General features: G+C 33.1%; 8 protein-coding genes and 1 non-coding gene across 9 annotated transcripts; 6 read left to right on the forward strand and 3 right to left on the reverse strand.

The window, feature by feature from the left end:
- Positions 1-318: 318 nt before the first annotated feature.
- Positions 319-2,121, forward strand: CTM1 (cytochrome c lysine N-methyltransferase; the record flags this gene model as incomplete). The annotated part of the gene is made up of 1 exon (XM_041548131.1): positions 319-2,121. One exon carries the CDS (start codon positions 319-321, stop codon positions 2,119-2,121), a length of 1,803 nt encoding a protein of 600 aa, XP_041404065.1.
- Positions 2,122-2,503: 382 nt separating this feature from the next.
- Positions 2,504-3,142, forward strand: ERP5 (Erp5p; the record flags this gene model as incomplete). The annotated part of the gene is made up of 1 exon (XM_041548132.1): positions 2,504-3,142. The coding sequence occupies one exon, from the start codon at positions 2,504-2,506 to the stop codon at positions 3,140-3,142; it is 639 nt and encodes a 212-aa protein (XP_041404066.1).
- Positions 3,143-3,559: 417 nt separating this feature from the next.
- Positions 3,560-5,047, forward strand: APE4 (aspartyl aminopeptidase; the record flags this gene model as incomplete). Its single annotated transcript, XM_041548133.1, has 1 exon — positions 3,560-5,047. The coding sequence occupies one exon, from the start codon at positions 3,560-3,562 to the stop codon at positions 5,045-5,047; it is 1,488 nt and encodes a 495-aa protein (XP_041404067.1).
- An 811-nt stretch (positions 5,048-5,858) lies between these two features.
- Positions 5,859-5,931, forward strand: KABA2_01S04378. The gene has a single exon. It is a non-coding gene; the product is annotated as a tRNA-Lys (tRNA).
- Positions 5,932-6,118: 187 nt separating this feature from the next.
- RPO31 (DNA-directed RNA polymerase III core subunit RPO31) lies at positions 6,119-10,501 on the reverse strand (the record flags this gene model as incomplete). Its single annotated transcript, XM_041548134.1, has 1 exon — positions 6,119-10,501. The coding sequence occupies one exon, from the start codon at positions 10,499-10,501 to the stop codon at positions 6,119-6,121; it is 4,383 nt and encodes a 1,460-aa protein (XP_041404068.1).
- Positions 10,502-12,024: 1,523 nt separating this feature from the next.
- RPT5 (proteasome regulatory particle base subunit RPT5) lies at positions 12,025-13,329 on the forward strand (the record flags this gene model as incomplete). Its single annotated transcript, XM_041548135.1, has 1 exon — positions 12,025-13,329. The coding sequence occupies one exon, from the start codon at positions 12,025-12,027 to the stop codon at positions 13,327-13,329; it is 1,305 nt and encodes a 434-aa protein (XP_041404069.1).
- A 436-nt stretch (positions 13,330-13,765) lies between these two features.
- RTC5 (Rtc5p) lies at positions 13,766-15,487 on the forward strand (the record flags this gene model as incomplete). The annotated part of the gene is made up of 1 exon (XM_041548136.1): positions 13,766-15,487. One exon carries the CDS (start codon positions 13,766-13,768, stop codon positions 15,485-15,487), a length of 1,722 nt encoding a protein of 573 aa, XP_041404070.1.
- A 351-nt stretch (positions 15,488-15,838) lies between these two features.
- On the reverse strand, positions 15,839-16,470 carry PFY1 (profilin; the record flags this gene model as incomplete). The annotated part of the gene is made up of 2 exons (XM_041548137.1): positions 15,839-16,203; positions 16,458-16,470. The coding sequence occupies 2 exons, from the start codon at positions 16,468-16,470 to the stop codon at positions 15,839-15,841; spliced, it is 378 nt and encodes a 125-aa protein (XP_041404071.1).
- Positions 16,471-16,940: 470 nt separating this feature from the next.
- On the reverse strand, positions 16,941-18,323 carry LEO1 (Leo1p; the record flags this gene model as incomplete). Its single annotated transcript, XM_041548138.1, has 1 exon — positions 16,941-18,323. The coding sequence occupies one exon, from the start codon at positions 18,321-18,323 to the stop codon at positions 16,941-16,943; it is 1,383 nt and encodes a 460-aa protein (XP_041404072.1).
- Positions 18,324-18,898: the final 575 nt, after the last annotated feature.

Below are 18,898 nucleotides of genomic sequence, written 5' to 3' on the forward strand. Positions count from 1 at the left end.
GCATTTATTGTTGCCTAACCCAAAATAAGAGTAACAGTATTCATCCAAATCATCCATAAATTGTATAGACATCTATAGAATTAAAATCATACAATATCTTTATTGTTATGTAGCCTTTTGACTGTGAACTAAGTTTGCTTTTTATTCAGTAAGTTGAAAGCCACGCTTAACCTTTTTTTATCTGTCATGAGGAAAAAAACTCCAGAATGATGAAATACATTTAAGGAACGATCGGTTTATCTTTGATTGAAAATACTTCTCACTCGAATTCAATGTACATCACAGTACATTGCTGAACATTGTAGAATATATTAGATCATGGATAAATTTTTTGATTGGTACGTTTCGACGTTTGACATAGAGGTACAGAAAGGTGTTCGTCTAGCAAAATCAGAAATCAGTGACCCTAATAGTGGGTATGGGTTATACGTTGACCAAACCTTGAGTAAATGTTCGAAAGAAGATGCAGATGACTCTATGGTGAAGTCAAATGAACTAATACGAATTCCTAACAAGGTCACATTCAATATACACTCAATATTATCTATGTTCAATGACAAAACAAATTATCCAAGTATTGATGCTCACTTATTTTTTACAGAGAAGATAAAAAATGTGCTCAAATCATTTTATAAATGTTCAAGTATGAGTGAAATGTTCTCAGAAACAATAGTGATTACGCTTTATTTTATAACATTTTATTTCTTACAGAGTGATTATGACGTACCAGAAATTTTTACTAGATATTTAGAAGATGTTCTGTTGTCTACAGCGGTGAACAATCCAATTATGAGACCCGAACTTTACCTTCAATGTTATAAGCAATACCCAAATATTTTAGCGAATGAGATTATTATTGATTTGTTTACTAAATTTTTCGAATCTGAATTATCTCTCGATAGTGCTGCCAGTAAAGATACTATTCGACAAATATACGGTGCTATCATATCTAGAGTTCTGGACATTCCACATGAAATCTCCGAAAAATCTGATGATTTTACCACAAGAACAAGTTTAGTACCAATTTTAGATTTTGTTAACCATTCTTCCATTACACCATGCTGTGTTTTTGATGTGGATAGAACTACAAACGATATCACTTTAAAATATCCAGAATCTATAGAAGATCCAGATGACCAGACCAGAAAGGAATTATTTATCCAATATTCTGACGTTATTGAATATACTTCATTCAACTTTGCTTATGGATTTATACCAGAAGTAAATAAGGATACCCCTTGTTACTTTAATTTATCAATTGAAAGAGATTTCATTCCAAAATATTATAGAAATTTTTATAAATGGTTTGGTATAAACCCTGTTGTTCAATTTTATAAGGATAACAAAACAATGACGTGGCTTATAAATAAAACATTGAAAGAATTCGACGAACTGTTACTTCCTTTTATGATTAATTCTTGCATAGAAAATGAAGAAATTTGGTCGTATAATAGTAATGCATATAAAAGTTTTGCCAATTTTTCTTCAAAAATTGATACAGAGAGTACTGTGGTTGATTTAAATAATATATTTAGGAATGAAATAAAAGGAAGAGAGCACTCAAAGAATGATGTAATTGGGCTAGCACAATTGGCATGGACTATACGATTTCAAGACAATAATGGGAAAATATTAAAGAGAAGAGTTAATAAACAAAAAGCGTTAAATATATTCAGGAACTTACCTGTAAACGATCAAGAAAATACTCGTAAAGCGTTTGCGTTATTTTTCCAAACTTATATTACGTACAGACTAAACAAATTGGAGGATTCAATAAATATTGGCTCTCATAAAGAACATATTAAATACAACGAATCTGAATGTCAGTCCTTTATTGATTTATGCAATATCGAGATTGACATGCTGAAACAAGTAACCTCAACAGATCTCACTTCTTTATTAAACACCACACTTACAGTACAACAAGAATTGGATGAGGCTTTACTACCACCCTTAATTAGTTTTTATAAACAAGAAGGGGATATACCTGAGGACAATGAAGCTGAACAACATGAACTCATCAATGAATGTGACGCTTCATCCTTGGATGATTATAATGAGCTTGATTATACAGATTTTGTGACCCAAGAACAAGAGGAATTCGGTCAATACTTTACTTAACCTGTCTACATATAAATGTAACTTATTTGCCTTGTATGTATGATATTTAATTACCTTAAAAATTCGTTATTCATCTATAATTTGCAATCATTGTAACTTGGAAGAGAGCGTAATTTCGATATGTGATTACTTACTTACTTATAATAGACTTTAAATGATGTATACCACGTAGTAAATAATTACGCGTTCTTTCACTTTCTCGCGCTGGCAAATTTCACAACAATGAAACTTTCCAGGACAATAAGACACAATATGTTTGCTAGTTTGAATGAAAGAAAAGTTTGACTAGTCCTTAAATGAATATTTAGTCACGACCTGGTATCATCTTTCGTTAGTCAAGTTTAGAAGTCTAGTAGGCTCATACAACCAAAGTTAAAAAATAATGAAAGTCCAAGTATTGACACTGATTTCTGCTGTGATGGCATTGATTTGCCCTATCCAAGCCATGCACATCTACTTAAAGCCAGAAGAAACAAAATGTTACTATGAACATCTAACTGCTAATAGTTTATTAATTGGTGACCTTGATGCATTTGTTGAAAGAAATGGTGCATTTGTGGAGGATTCAGGTATCAAAGTTAAGGTTACCATTGATGAAACATTCGACAACAATCAACGTGTTTTGAACCAAAAGAATTCTAACAGTGGTGATTTTTCATTCACTGCCTTGGAAACAGGTGAACATAGAATATGTTTAACTCCATCTTACAGTGATGCATCTGCCAACATTAGAGTATTTGTTGATTTTGAGATCAGTCACGTTCACTCATTAGACAGTAAAAGAAAGGACGATGTCGAATCCCTAAAGTCTAGAGTCCTGCAATTGACCCAAAGACTTGATGCTATAAAGGGTGTTCAAGGTGACATCAGAGACAATGAAGCCAAATTCAGAAATCAAAGTGAATCTGCCAACAGTAAAATTATGTTCTGGTCTGTTTTACAAGTCATTGCTCTAGGTTGTACATGTGCATTTCAATTAAATTATCTAAAGAACTTCTTTGTTAAACAAAAGGTTGTGTGAACGATAGAAGGTATATATTACAATTTATCTAGTAAATATATATACATATTTATATGATTTTATTACTAATTCCAAATTACTAATAGTATAAACAGTTTGAATAAAATGGAATACTTTTGAACTCCATAATTACTATTACATACTCTATAAGATAAATCGATTGCAGCGTCCAAAGTACCATCGATAGACTTAAATATTTATTTTGATTATCCTTCTTTAATATATAAAAAGAAGTTAATAATTAGCTCGAATAAAATCGTTTTCTACGAACATTATTCTCTTTTGAATATCAAGAAAGTGGCAGGAATACTATTTTAAGGATCTTACGAAGTATTAAAAGACTTCGTAGTTCCTAATTTTCCAAAGTTGAGAAAGCACCCCATTATAAAACGAATTGTAGATATATTTAAGATATACATGCTTAGGTTCCACATAAGAAAAATGTCTTCAGTGCCAAAACCAATTTATCCTTCAGAGTTTGTTAACTTTCTAAACGCATCTCATTCGCCTTATCATGCTGTACATTCTATTAAATCTCATTTGAATAGTAATGGGTTTGAGGAATTGTCAGAACGTGATCAGTGGAATGGAAAAGTCAACCATATGGGCAAATATTATGTTACCAGAAACAACTCTTCTATCATTGCATTCGTGATTGGCAATAAATGGCAACCGGGAAATCCATTGGCTATTGTCGGGGCACATACTGATTCTCCCGTGTTAAGAATTAAACCTATCTCCAAGAGAATTTCTGAAAATTATACTCAGATTGGTGTGGAATGCTACGGTGGCGCAATATGGCACTCGTGGTTTGATTCTGATTTATCAATCGCTGGTAGGGTTATGGTCAATGACAACAAGACTGGTAGAGTTGTTGCAAAGCTTATTGATTTAAACAAACCTTTACTTAAGATCCCAACATTGGCAATTCATTTGGATAGAACAGTTAATGAAAAATTCGTTTTTAATAAGGAAACCAACTTATTACCATTAGCTGGTCTAGCTAGGGATTCAGAAGTTGCTGATAAAACTTCTTATAAAACGAAAGAAAATGAATCAAATGATGATGCGTTTAGTTCAATTAAGTCAATTGTAGAAAGACATAATAAAGAGTTATTGGATTTAATTGTACAAGAATTGAAACTAGCATCTGTCGAAGAAATCGAAGATTTCGAATTGATTCTTTATGATAATAAGGCGTCATGCTTAGGTGGGTTAAAGGAAGAATTTATTTTCTCAGGCAGACTAGATAATTTAACTTCTTGCTTTACTGGTATGCATGCCCTAACTGAGGCTGCGGACTTGGATATTGAGAATGAAAAGGGTATTAGACTATTTGGTAGTTTTGACCATGAGGAAATTGGTTCCTCTTCTGCCCAAGGGGCAGACTCTAATTTTTTACCGAATATTATGGAAAGATTATGTTCATTGAAGGCAGATAATACAGATATTGATTCTCCATTGGTTAAATCATTGATTTTAGAAAGTTCGGCAAAGTCATTCTTTTTATCCTCTGATGTTGCTCATGCCGTTCACCCAAATTATGCCAGCAAGCACGAATCAAAACATAAGCCAATCATTGGTTCTGGTCCTGTTTTGAAGATTAACGCAAACCAGCGTTATATGACCAATTCTCCAGGGATAGTGCTAGTGAAGAAAATAGCCGATACTGCTAAGGTCCCATTACAACTATTTGTAGCTGCAAATGATTCTCCTTGTGGTTCGACTATTGGTCCAATTTTGGCGTCTAAAACAGGTATAAGAACATTGGATTTGGGTAACCCAATTTTAAGCATGCATTCAATCAGAGAAACTGGTGGTGCAACTGATCTTGAATATCAAATTAAATTATTCCAAGAGTTTTTTAGATCTTATAGTACTTTAGAATCAGAAATAATCGTATAGATGTCTATTGACTCTATATATTTAGGTACTATTAAATTTATAGTTTAATATGTTATAATATAGAAAGTAGCAATACTATCAATATTTGGTAGACTATTTTCCTTTCCAAAAATTATAAAAGGACCACATATTCTAACTTTATATACATATACAATCTTCCTTATATCGACTTACTTTATATAACATAAAATAAACTACACAATTATACACTTGAATATCTATAGCTATGTCCGATAATTTCAACTCGAATACTAATCGTATATTCTCGATTTCAAACTTACGTTTACATAATAGAATAATTTAACGTTCGTAAAATAAGAATCAGAAAAAATAATAGATATGCATTGTTAAACAGAGTTGCTATTGTTAAACTGCTCATCTTTTGTGCATAGTAACGTTGGACAATATGTTCTATCTGTTCATTAATTTTTACAATAATAAGTACCGCTACTTAATATTTCCACAAAACTTATAACAAGTAGCTGTTGTGTATATAGCGGCAGCACTAAAAAGGCTAATATTAGCTTAACCTATCTGAAGGAGAAAGTAGCTAATATAAGTAGAATTTAGAGTGTGCTGCACTGCCGTATATATAATAACACATGATATATACTGCATAATGTAGTATTCGTTCCCCCTACATTGGGTTTATTGGAGCTACATAGTCCAACGTTACTATGCACAAAAGATGAGCAGTTTAACAACAGTAACTCTGTTTAACAGTAGCTCATTAAACAATGACATGATTAAGTTAAATTTATATTCCATTTGTTTGTTTTAAAGAGTCTCAAACAAAAAACTCATAATTAAGGCCTTGTTGGCGCAATCGGTAGCGCGTGTGACTCTTAATCACAAGGTTAGGGGTTCGAGCCCCCTACAGGGCTTTTTATTATTTTTTTGTCATGCAAAATAATAAAGGCAAGTTCTATCAACCCTTAGTTCGAGTTTTGGAAAGTTCTTGCGTCGTCATGCTTAAGTTTAATTGATCTCGTAATATTTTTTATTAAAGAGATTATAAAGATTATGTGTTTTTTTATTTATAAATAGTACTAACTATTGATATGCAGAAAATTAATGAACCTTAAGAATGGTTTCATTTGATAATGACTCAAAAAGAGTTGGTTTTGGGATAAGATCATTTTTAGAAACATCTGTGCTTTTGATGACTTTAAAAGAACCAGTACCAATAGACATAGTTTGACCTAAAATGATACATTCAGAAACACCTTCCACGGCGTCACGTTTCATATAGAATGCAGCATCGAACAAATGATCCGTAGTCTTTTCAAAAGATGCTAGTTGAAGAACTGAGTCTCTCATTTTACTTAGACCAAATCTTGTAATACCTAGAACTTCACCCTTATATGTCATGACGTCACCAAGCAATTGAATGTGACGCGGATCAACACTCATACCGTGATTACTCATAGTATAATCAATTTCTCCAATGATACTCGATCTTGCAGCCTCAATACCTAGAACACTATTAACTTCCAAAACATGATTAGTAGTCGTTTTAGAACCAATGACACCATCAGTACACATCACATCACGCAAACCATAACCTTCAACAAGCAATTCTCTTTTACCATCATCACGGATATTAATAACAGCTCTAGCAATCTCAGGCAGACCCTTGACAACAATTTCAGGCAAAGCACGACGAAGTTGTTGCATTCTGTAAAACAAAGCATTTTCCAATGGTTCCTTAAGTGATGCAGCAGCTGTCTTTGGTTTCCCAGTATCAGAGTCCACCTTGACACGAACCTTATCTGGAAGTTGTACTTCAATACTTGAAAGGTGAATCTTCAGTTTTGGAGCACGTGCAATAGCAACAACAATGTCCTCTAGGGTTAATTCCAATTGTAATTTTTCAATAGTACCCAAATCAATACGGATTTGAAGATATGCTTGGTTATTAATGTAAACATCTTCTATGTAAAAAGCAATATCAGACAGTAACGTTTTTTCCACTCTTCCCTTAACCACTCTTGCAGCTCTTTCATCATCTTTGTTTACAAGTACTGCGTTAATGATAGGAGTAGAAATTACTTTAGAAGCATTAATAATTTCCTTAATACGAGGAACACCTAATGTAACATTCATAGAAGCAACACCAGCAAAATGGAAAGTCTTCAACGTCATTTGTGTACCAGGTTCACCAATAGATTGCGCACCAATAGCCCCAACGGCTGTACCTGGTTCAACTCTCGCCTTACGGTACTTTAATAGTGCAATGTTTAAGAATGTTTTAACGGATGATTCAGTAATTTTGAACAGTTGATTTACTGAATTTTTAATTGTTTCTGGAACCGTTTCATCTGGATCCATACTTTGCATTTCAATTGCAGGTTCAGCTAACATCTCTAACATGCCTCTTGTCTTTCTTACATTAGCAAGTTTAACAGATTTCTCTTCTATAAAGTCTCTAATAGAAGTATAGAAATTTCTTTCAGCATCATTTTGATCAACATAAGCATCATCATCTTGCTTCTCCTTAGAAACCAATTGACCAACATTATCATATCTAATCAGTTTATTTTCAAGAGGACTCAATATATTGTCCGTGACTTGTCTAATCTGATATGGTAATAAACCAACTTCTTCATCATTGAAAGAGATATTTAAGGAATGGTCCCATGATCTAACGAAATTAACAGGTTTAGCATTACCTTCCATTTCTAGTGGATCTAAACCATCACCACCATATGTGAATTGAACAATACCATTGGACGATGTTCTAACAGTGTTATCATATTGACATGACAAATCTTCCAAGGATTTCATCAATCTACGAGACATATAACCCGTCTCGGCAGTTTTAACCGCAGTGTCAACCAAACCTTCACGACCAGAAATAGCGTGGAATAAAAATTCAGGAGGTGATAAACCGGAATAGAAAGAGTTTCTTACAAAACCCTTAGATTGTGGAGTCTTCGAATTCTTTTGGAAATGAGGTAAGGAACGGTCTTCGAAACCATCAGGAACACGATTACCAGATATAATTTGTTGACCAACAACAGCAACCATCTGGGAAACATTCAGTGTAGAACCCTTAGAACCACATGTCGCCATAATCAATGGAGCATTCAAATTATCTAGTTCATTAATACAGACATCACCAACTTCTTCTCTAACCTTCGATAACAGACCACCAATCTTTGCTTCTAAGGTTTGTTCTTCATTACAACCAGGTTGCGTTTCCAATTTCCCTTTATGATATAGATCAATCAATTCATCACACTTGGCATATGCTATTTCGACTAATTCTTCCTTCTTTTGTTTCAAATCATCAGCTGGTGTAACATCATTGATACCAATAGAGAAACCTCTATTACCTAGATATCTTGCACAAAGTTTGGCCATTCTATTCATTGCATCTGCAGCTTCTTGTGGACCGTAATCACGAAGAATTGTATAGAAAACAGAATGCTTCTTACCATCACCCAGAACAGACTTATCCATCACACCACTCAAAATATTAGAACCTCTAATGATTACGAACCCATCATTTTGAGACATTTCGTTTGGTAGATCTTGATGCTTTGGCGGGATAAAAACCTTATTCTTAGCATCAAGATTAATAACAACTGGAGATTTGTGACAAGGTCTAATTAATAGTGAAAAGACTTGTTTACCAGTCCATAAATAATGTGGCTTCATAATCGCTGGTGGTGGAATATCGAATTGCATATTACCATCTGACATCATAGACAACAGTTGGGTTAAAGATGCTCTATTAAAGAATGAATCCTTGTGAGATATCAGATAAGACCCAGTAATAAAATCTTGCGTAGCGGCAATAATAGGTTCACCGGATTTCGGCGTCAATAAATTATTTTTAACACCCATCAAGTTGATGGCCTCAGCTCTTGCTTCTTCTGTTTGTGGAACATGTAAATTCATTTCATCACCATCAAAATCGGCATTATATGGAGTACATACACATTCGTTCAATCTAAAGGTTCTCCATGGACGAATCTTAGCGTAATGTGATAAAATAGAAAGTCTATGCAAAGATGGTTGTCTATTAAATAGAACGACATCACCATCTTCCAAATGTCTCTCTACAACATCCCCATATCTCAAATTCTTGGCCAATTTCAAACGATCACCATAACGTAAATTTCTTCTAGCTTCTTCATCTTTCTTCAATAAATAGTTAGCACCTGGATGAACATTTGGACCATTTAAGATTAATTGTTGTAATCTTCTTTTGTTATACATAGTGACCTTCTCTGGGAATGTTAATACTTTGGCAACTCTATCTGGGACAGCAACTTCATCAATAGATAAATTTGGATCTGGAGAAATAACTGTTCTACCTGAAAAATCCACACGCTTACCTGATAAATTACCTCTAAACCTACCTTGTTTACCCTTTAAACGTTGACAGAAACCTCTAATTGGTTTAACTTTACTACCACCACTTGAAGCACCTGGCATCATTGCTGGGTTGACAGAATCAGAATTAATATACATGGCGACAGTTAATTGTAAATAATCCCAATGTTCCATCATATTATTAATGGAGATACCTTTTTCCAAACCTGCTTTAATTAGAGAAGAGGTCCATACGATTTCATTCAATTTAACAGTCAAATCATCTTCATTAGAACCTGGTGAATCTTGCATCATAACAGATGGTCTAATACAAACCGGTGGAGCTGGTAAATATCTCCAGATATAAGTCTCTGGTCTACCAGATTTCACTGTTGCATCAATACCTAACAATTCACAATCTTCAGATTTTATTTGTTTAAATAATGTTAAAGTCTTTAAAGGATTCAAATCATCTGAACAACGTTTCATAAAACGTTCTAATTCTGGATGATGAGATAAAACTTCATCCCAATCTCCAACCCATTGATCTTTTTCTGGAGCTGATTTCTTACCAACCCATCTGAATGTATCATGAATAATCTTTAACGCAGCAGAACCTGCTCCGGCTGCAGCTTTTTTGACAACACCATTCAATGAACCACAATGTAGACATCTTCTTTGTTTTTTACATTGATCCAATACTTTCTTTAATATAGCCATTCTTCTTAAATTATCTACACCTGGGCGTCTTAATTCACTTAAGAATTGTCTTTTATCTTTATCAGAAAGTAAAACAGCTGAACAATTTTTACAAATACCTTGTAAGATCTGAATTGTAGCTTTAAAATAACCAACATGAAATACAGGTAAAGCCAATTTAATATGACCAAAATGACCATGACATGACGCTAAATTACCATGACAGGTAGTACATTCTAAACTTGATGAAGAAACACCCATCTTTGGGTCTAAAGCACCACCTTTCTTTTGTTCACGTCCTTTTTCTAAATCGAATAAATCACGAGAAGATATTTCAACCTCAGATTGGGCAACAATATCAGCTGCACTTAGTGCACTAAATTGAATACCACTGATCTTCTTTGGGGTTTCACTAGTGACGATTTCTCTCATAATGATGATCAGCAATTTTTTTCTTTTCTTTATTCCTTCCACAATTCAATTAAACAAACCTTCAATCAATAAAATAAAAAGAGAGATATTATAATATAGTCTTTTTGATACGTTTTCCCTTGCTTCTTCTTAGTACAATTATCAATAAAAAATCTTGTAATATATACGTTTTTGATTATTTCTTTCACAAATCAGAAAAGATTGATCCCATAAAAACAAACAAACTATGAGTTGTTAGTCGACGTACTGGAAACGAAAAAAGTTATTTGTTGATGTATGGATATCAAATAGAAACTTAGATTGTATCCTTCTCCTTTACTTTTCTATATATTCCAAAAAAAAATAATTCTAAAAAGTAATAAAACAAAAAAAAAAACGATGAGATGTGAATCAAATTTTTCAAGATGTCTACTTAATAGTTTATGTCAGACAATATTGAATATTTTCAACCCGTTCACATATCAACCATTTTACTGAGCGAGGGGGATTCGATGCATTGAGATAAAATTCAGTATTAAAACAAATTTTTTTCTTTCTGCCTTCTCACTATAAATTATGCTCATCACCGCGCGCGTGTGCAGCCGACCAGAAAAAATAACAACACAACACAACATAAAACACGCACACGTAACAACTACTAAGACATACATTAACATTGTCGCTCTCTCTCTTTCTCTCCCTCCGTCCCACTTAATAAACAATATTTTCTCTGTTTTGTTAAAATTAATTGAGAGTTCAGCGGCAAAAACCTTGTAAAATCGAACCAACCAATAATAGGTGACGGTTTATCAAGCAATACCAGAAAAATCATTATCATAATATAAAGTGACCATGCTGGATATAAACCAGAAACAACTAGGTAAATATTTATATTGCTCCTATTCAATTGAACACAATTTATATGTCAGTCTTAGTTTCAGAATAGGGGGCCTATACCTTATGTTTTGCTTGTAATATGCTCTGCTACAAGTTTAAAATAACCAAAAAGTATAATTCAAAGGACTGTCTAGCTGACATCTTGTCTTATGAGAAAGAAAACCCCGTTTCATTCTCCATTTGTAAGTGTTCTCTTGTGTAAACCAAAATTAAAAATAATAGTAGTTGTTTGAACTACTTTTCTCAATAATAAAAGTAAATTGAACTGAACTTCCTTAGAATTAATGTAATATGAATAACATCAAAAATTCATTATCTTATAAACTTATATCTTTGATAACATCATGTTGTACGTTTTAGGGTTTTTAAATGTCTATAGAAAAGAGCAAGTGATAACGCGAGCAGTCTGAAAAAGCCCTAAGGTGGCAAAAATCTGAAATTGGAAATAATAGATATATAGATTGGATATAGGATACTTTAATAATAATTTTAACAATTCAGCATTACGTAGTAATTGAAGAAAAAGACAATAAGAATCCATTTATCTTATTTATCAGCCAGTTAGACGAGATATTCTAAATTATAGGTTTTTTAATCGTGGATAATAGATCGACAAATATATAAGAAAACAAACAAACGAACTAAATATGGCTACTTTGGAAGAGTTAGATGCTCAAACATTACCAGGTGATGATGAATTAGATCAAGAGATTTTGAATCTATCCACACACGAATTACAAACTAGAACAAAATTGTTAGACAATGAAATTCGTATCTTTAGATCCGAATTACAACGACTTTCTCATGAAAATAATGTTATGGTTGAAAAAATAAGAGACAATAAAGAAAAAATTAAAAATAACAAACAATTACCATATTTAGTGGCTAACGTTGTTGAAATTATGGATATGGATGAAGTTGATGATACTGAAAATAATGAATCAAATACACAAGGTGGTAATGTTAATTTAGATAATACAGCTCAAGGTAAAGCTGCTGTAGTGAAAACTTCTTCTAGACAAACCGTTTTCTTACCAATGGTTGGTCTAGTAGACCCAGATAAATTGAAACCAAATGACTTGGTCGGTGTAAACAAGGACTCTTATTTGATATTAGATACATTACCTTCAGAATTCGATTCTCGTGTGAAGGCTATGGAAGTCGATGAAAAACCAACTGAAACATACTCAGATGTTGGTGGGTTAGATAAACAAATCGAAGAATTGGTCGAAGCAATTGTCTTACCAATGCAACGTGCTGATAAATTTAAGGATCTTGGGATTAGAGCTCCTAAAGGTGCGCTAATGTACGGTCCTCCTGGTACCGGTAAGACTTTGTTAGCTCGTGCTTGTGCGGCTCAAACCAATGCTACATTTTTGAAATTAGCTGCCCCTCAATTAGTTCAAATGTTTATTGGTGAAGGTGCTAAGTTAGTCCGTGATGCTTTTGCACTAGCTAAAGAAAAAGCTCCAACGATTATCTTTATTGATGAATTGGATGCTATAGGTACAAAGAGATTCGATTCTGAGAAATCCGGTGACAGAGAAGTACAAAGAACAATGTTGGAGTTGTTAAATCAATTAGATGGTTTTAGTTCAGATGATCGTGTTAAAGTCTTAGCGGCTACCAATAGAGTCGATGTTCTAGATCCAGCTTTATTAAGATCCGGTAGATTAGATAGAAAGATAGAATTCCCATTACCAACGGAGGATTCAAGGGCTCAAATTCTTCAAATTCACTCGAGGAAGATGACTACTGACGACGATATTAACTGGCAAGGATTGGCAAGATCTACTGATGAATTTAATGGTGCTCAACTAAAGGCCGTAACTGTGGAAGCAGGTATGATAGCTTTAAGAAACGGTCAATCATCGGTGAAACACGAAGATTTTGTCGAAGCCATTGGTGAAGTACAAGCTAGAAAGTCGAAGTCTGTCTCCTTCTACGCATAGATGATATATCAACATCATATTAATTCATAGAGGCTTGATTTTCCTCGAACTACATAAATAAATAAATATATACTCACATGTATCAACTTACAAATACTTATATCAAAAAGTCAATTAAATAAAAAGAAAAAAAATACCTCATGAGATGATATATTATGAAGATCATCATCCTTATTCAATTGATTTCACTTTATAATAATATATTCGGTTGTTAATGAAAGCAGCTTTATTACCTATTAGGCAACTTGAAAAAATATCAACTTGTACCGGAGAGAGGGTGCTGCCTCAAAAAGCAGCCATGAAGAATTAAGCACAAAAGAAGTGACAAACTCTTTTATGGTTATTTTTTCAAATCTATTAAACATTATTATTTTCAAATGTAGGATAGATTCAATAGTCAATTATTATATTATAATTTAATTTTGACCTTTATCAAATGGGGCAAACAGGTTCAACTACAGAGAGTAATACATCTAACGATGAACGCAATATAAATACAATCCAAAATAAATACCACAACTGTTCAGAAATTGAAGATTATTTCGAGAAGAGAGCCATACGGCACCTTACTACAAGTGAATTTTTATCATATGGACTATCTTTAAATGACAAGAAAGATTTAAGGGAAAAATATCCACCAACTTTGTTAATAGAAAGATTGAATGTGCCTCAAGAAAATCAGTTACTTATTGAAATTGTGCTCACCATATTCAAAATATTCAGTAATTTTCCACTAATTAACGATTCCAACAAAGAGACTAGTTTTGGTGGTGTTTTGAAAAGCATTGTGCTTCTCTCACCAAGATGTAGGAAATATATCGGCAGTAGGAAATTCCATACGACAACCCTGATATATATTGCCCTTTCCAAGGTTAAACAAACATATGTTGAAGATAATGAATTACCATTAAATGAATCTTATAAAATCCAAGAAGTTGTAGATGATTATAACGACACAAATCTTGGAGATATAACTGTGAGTGCCGATGTAATGTTACAATTTATTACATGGTTATTAGCGCTTCAGTATATATCGCCTTCAAATAACTGTAAATTAGATTACAATATTACATCTGAAGAATGGAAAACCTTTGAACACTCAGCAAAATGCGTAATTCGATCAATGAATTCAACTGCTTTTACCTCATCTCCATCAAAAGAAAGTATGCGTAATATCACATATGAAGAATACTCTAGCGTATTTAAGGTTATTATACCTAATATATTACTTGGATTAGAGAACTTAGTTGAACATTTATTATACAGTGAGAAAGATTTAGTAGAGACTGTCCGTCCATTGAGCAATATTGAAGAGTCCAGACTACTAACAAAGGCCTTATTTAGTCAGATTATGGCAGCAGTACCTAAAGAAATAATGATTACAAAATTGCAAAAACTATATATCGGTAGAGAAAGTGGATTTTCAATGAGATCTTTGCAGTCAAAAGTGTTTAAATGGGTTGCACCTACGATCTTACTAATAAACGGTATGCGAATTACTGATGATATTGAGTATGGAACATCTAAAAATCCTAGGTATAAGAAATTCTTAGAAAACTATTCAAAACTAAGAAATGAAGATCAATATTTAGAAGATTGTTTCCAAAAGAAGAGGAAAGTAACATTTGCTGTCTATATTAATGATCCATGGAAAGTTACCAATAAATCATTTTTTGGAGGTGAACATACAACAGTGATACAATTAAGTCCGAGACAGGATACATACTGTGCAAATACCCTAGATGTAGTATTTTTCAATACCATTGGGGGTGGTATCGGTATTGGGGATTCACAACCAATAATTAAATCGAAATTAGAAAGATACCAACCAGGAAATGTGTCATTGACCATCGACAATGCTTTAGAATTTGGTGCCTTTAGGAATGTCGGATATGGTGGGAAAATAAACCCAAGTTCATTACAAATAGAAAATGATACTCTATCGAGAACATATGAACTGAGGTTTATTATTCAAGACATTGAAGTTTGGGGTTGCGGTGGTGAAAAAGAATTGGAAGAACAAATTAGACAACTGCAATGGGAAGAAAAAGAGGCAAAGAGAAGGCAACATGTTAATTTAAAAAGTCTCGGAGAAGATAGAGCTTTGCTGGAAATGGCTGGTCTTATTGGACAACATCAAAGTGGTGGATCAATGTGATAATTATAACTGGAATATACAACTGGCTGTATAACTAAATAATTAATAATCTCTTTCCTAATATAAAAGAAAATCATAATACTGCCTGAGATATTTAAAGAATATAGCAAAACTACTATATTGCATACCAACATAATATGTTAAAATAACAGCATAATACTAAACACGTCTTACAATAATAATCATGTTAATGGTATTTCACATAGTATAATATATATATAGTTATACTTGAAAACATTTAATTATATAAGGAAATTCAGCTATATAATTCTAAATATCCTAATAGTCATTTTGTTTCAGTTTTCTCATTATATTTATACATCGTCAAAACATCCAATACTAAATAATTATCTAGTATTGAACACTAATTAGATAGTCAGCTAATTGTTCAACAATTTTGGTAGCTTCACCAGCTTGAACAGTTGGTGGGTAGTGTGCAATAACAATGGTTTGTTTAGTTCTTACACAAATAACACCTTCAGCATCATGTCTACCATAAATACTTCTATCGTCTGCTCTCAACATCATAAATTTTTGACCTTGAACATGTAGACCATTGGATTGTAAACCGGATGGGTCATCAAAACCTTTTGCGATTTCAGCAATTTCGGTTGGTTGTAAAGTTAGGCTGGAAGTGGCCCATGCGGCATCACCAGCTCTAGAATAAATAACAGCCCTATCAACCTTACCGGTAGCTACTAGGTTGTCTGTGTATGCTATATTTCAATTGTGGATTATTAAGGGAATTGAAGTACACAATTCTCATTCAATATTGTTGTTAGTATTAATGATTGATTTTTTTTCATATTGAATCGAACCAAATATGGTGACCAAAGTTAATCTATTCAAAAGTCCCAGTTAAAACATAATGTGGTCACCTTCAATAGAAGGATCATCACTGGTATCCCATTTATGACATTTCGAATCAGTGTAAATAAAAAATAAACGAATAATCCCTATTAGCACATACCTTGCCAAGACATCTTTTGGTAATTGTGATTTTCTGATTGAACTTGATTTGATTTAATAAATAGATCTAAGGAAAATCTAATTTTAATTCAATTCGTCTTATTTAATTGATTTATTTCCAGTTAATATATAAGGAGTATTATTCAAAAACTTTTATAGATAGTTGTATTTATTTATAGGGTGAATATCTCGTCGTTCGCGTTATGTATTCTATTTAGGTAATATAAGGTTGCCGTTGAAGGTGACGTAGGGTAACAAATAATGCAGGAACTATTCAACTATAATAACGATAAAAGAAAAAAGATCTGTTGAGCAATGTGACTTATTATATCGGTGCTATACCAAACATATTTCATCCATAACAAAAATGATCATTGTAGTACTATCAAAAAAATTTAAAGATACTTATTCTTATATTTATTTACTACATTACAATAGAAATACGATACAATATTTTGCATTCCTATACATTTATTAACAAAGACTATTCGTCATCTTCATCATCGCTGATAACAGCTGCTCTTTTCTTCTTTCTTACTTCTCCTGTAGATTCTATTTCATTGTTATCTTCTCTAAATGTAGCTTCGCTTCTTTTCATATTTTTTAACCTTTCAGCTCTCCTTCTCTCTTCTTCCTCATCATCTTCTTCTTCAGATGCATCAAGTATATCCTTTTCTTCCTCTTCTTCCTCATCATCTTCTTGGTACTCATTTTCATCCTCATCATCATCAACTAAGAAATCATCTTCCTCGTATTCATCCTCATATCTTCCTCTGGATGGTGCATTAGTGGAAGACTTGGGCGTAGAACGTCTTGCAAACGACTCTGGTGTAACTTCTCCAGCATCGAGAAGTTCATTTTCTCTAACTTGCCTTCTTCTTCTTTCTCTGAAGATTAGTTGCTGTTTTGTTTCTAGTGCTTTCTTTTCAACTTCCGGATCTACTTGAATTAAGAAAGTGCCTGGACCATCGTGCTCTATTTTGTTTCTTCTGGCAACAGCTTTACTTAACCTTTGGTGTATCTTGGAATTTGTAGATGTTGGGATAAACATTATTGTCTTATTAATCTCACCACCATTAATACATTGCATCAATTCCTGTTGATCATGGGAGACAGTTAGGAACGTGTTATCTGTGTCATTTATTAAAATATCAGTATATTCAGTTCCTAATTTCAGGGAATATGACCCATCTGACCATTTCACTATTCTTGCATTGGATTCCTTAAACACCCTCTGGTTTGTATCACGAGAGTATCTCCATCTTATAGTATTTTCATCGACTAAACGATCACCAATTTTATCTTCTTCTGATGCCTCATGTGACAATCTGTGTTTAACCATATCTTCAAAGCTGGGTGGATCAAATGGAACAGGATCTATTGTCAAAAAGTGTGGAACTTTAGCATAATAAATATGTTTATCCTCGTCAGGTCCTGCAGCATCTTCACTGTGTAAATTTGTAGTGTAGGGAACCATATGACGTACAAGTTCAACATCTTCTTCTTTAAATGCATGGTCTCCATCCTCATCAGCCGAATAATTGTCTGCATCTTCACCATAAAATTTTCTGGTATACATTGCTTCTTCTTCATCCATATTCTCATCATGGGAACGAGAACGACCATAATTATCAGGATGTTCGTTTTCCTTATCATCATCTTCTTCATCATCACTCACCCCTTTCTTCGAACGACGGTTTCTAACAATGTCATCTTCTTCGTCATCATCATCACCAAATAGGTCGTCCATTGCTTCATTTTCTGGACTTTTAGATCCTTCAACAATGGTGGATTCAGTTACGTTATTCTCAGTAGAATCTTTGACTGATTCATCATGTTCTTGGTCAATTGGCAAGGTACCCGACATCCTTACAATTTTTTACTGTGTGGATTTATGGGTTTGGTTCTATTAGATACTAAAGAATGTTAATATCGTTACTAAAAGTAATTCTAATCTTGGATTTTTTCACTTTCTCAATCTTTCTAACGGTATTATTTCTAAACCTTTACCATATTCGTTCCTGCTGTTAGATTAATTTTTCAGAATTCATTTCACGCTTTGGTTTGACAATTACTTGAAAATGTCAAACATAACAACAAAGCGAACTACTAACTCAATTTTAAGAGTTACCCTCAGGAAGTCAAATGGGTTGATATTAACGAGTTTTATGTAAAGATGCATAAGTCGAGTGATTCTAATAATAGATCGTACGATCTGGATGATTATTATAAAATATATTTCATTCTTTATACAATTTGTTGGATTATGACTCATCGATATCTGTAAGTGTGAACCAACTGTGCAATTCTAGATGACAGTTCTATTTGTATTTAATTTTAGTAGTATAAATATATGTATGATTTTAAATTCGTAGACACTATGATATATTTGATGAGTATGTCTATATATGTATATACACTTGCCCTGTTGTCTAACAGACG

Source organism: Maudiozyma barnettii, assembly GCF_903064755.1.
Source record: "Maudiozyma barnettii strain CLIB 1767 genome assembly, contig: KABA2_01, whole genome shotgun sequence".
In the NCBI taxonomy this organism is placed as follows: domain Eukaryota; kingdom Fungi; phylum Ascomycota; class Saccharomycetes; order Saccharomycetales; family Saccharomycetaceae; genus Maudiozyma; species Maudiozyma barnettii.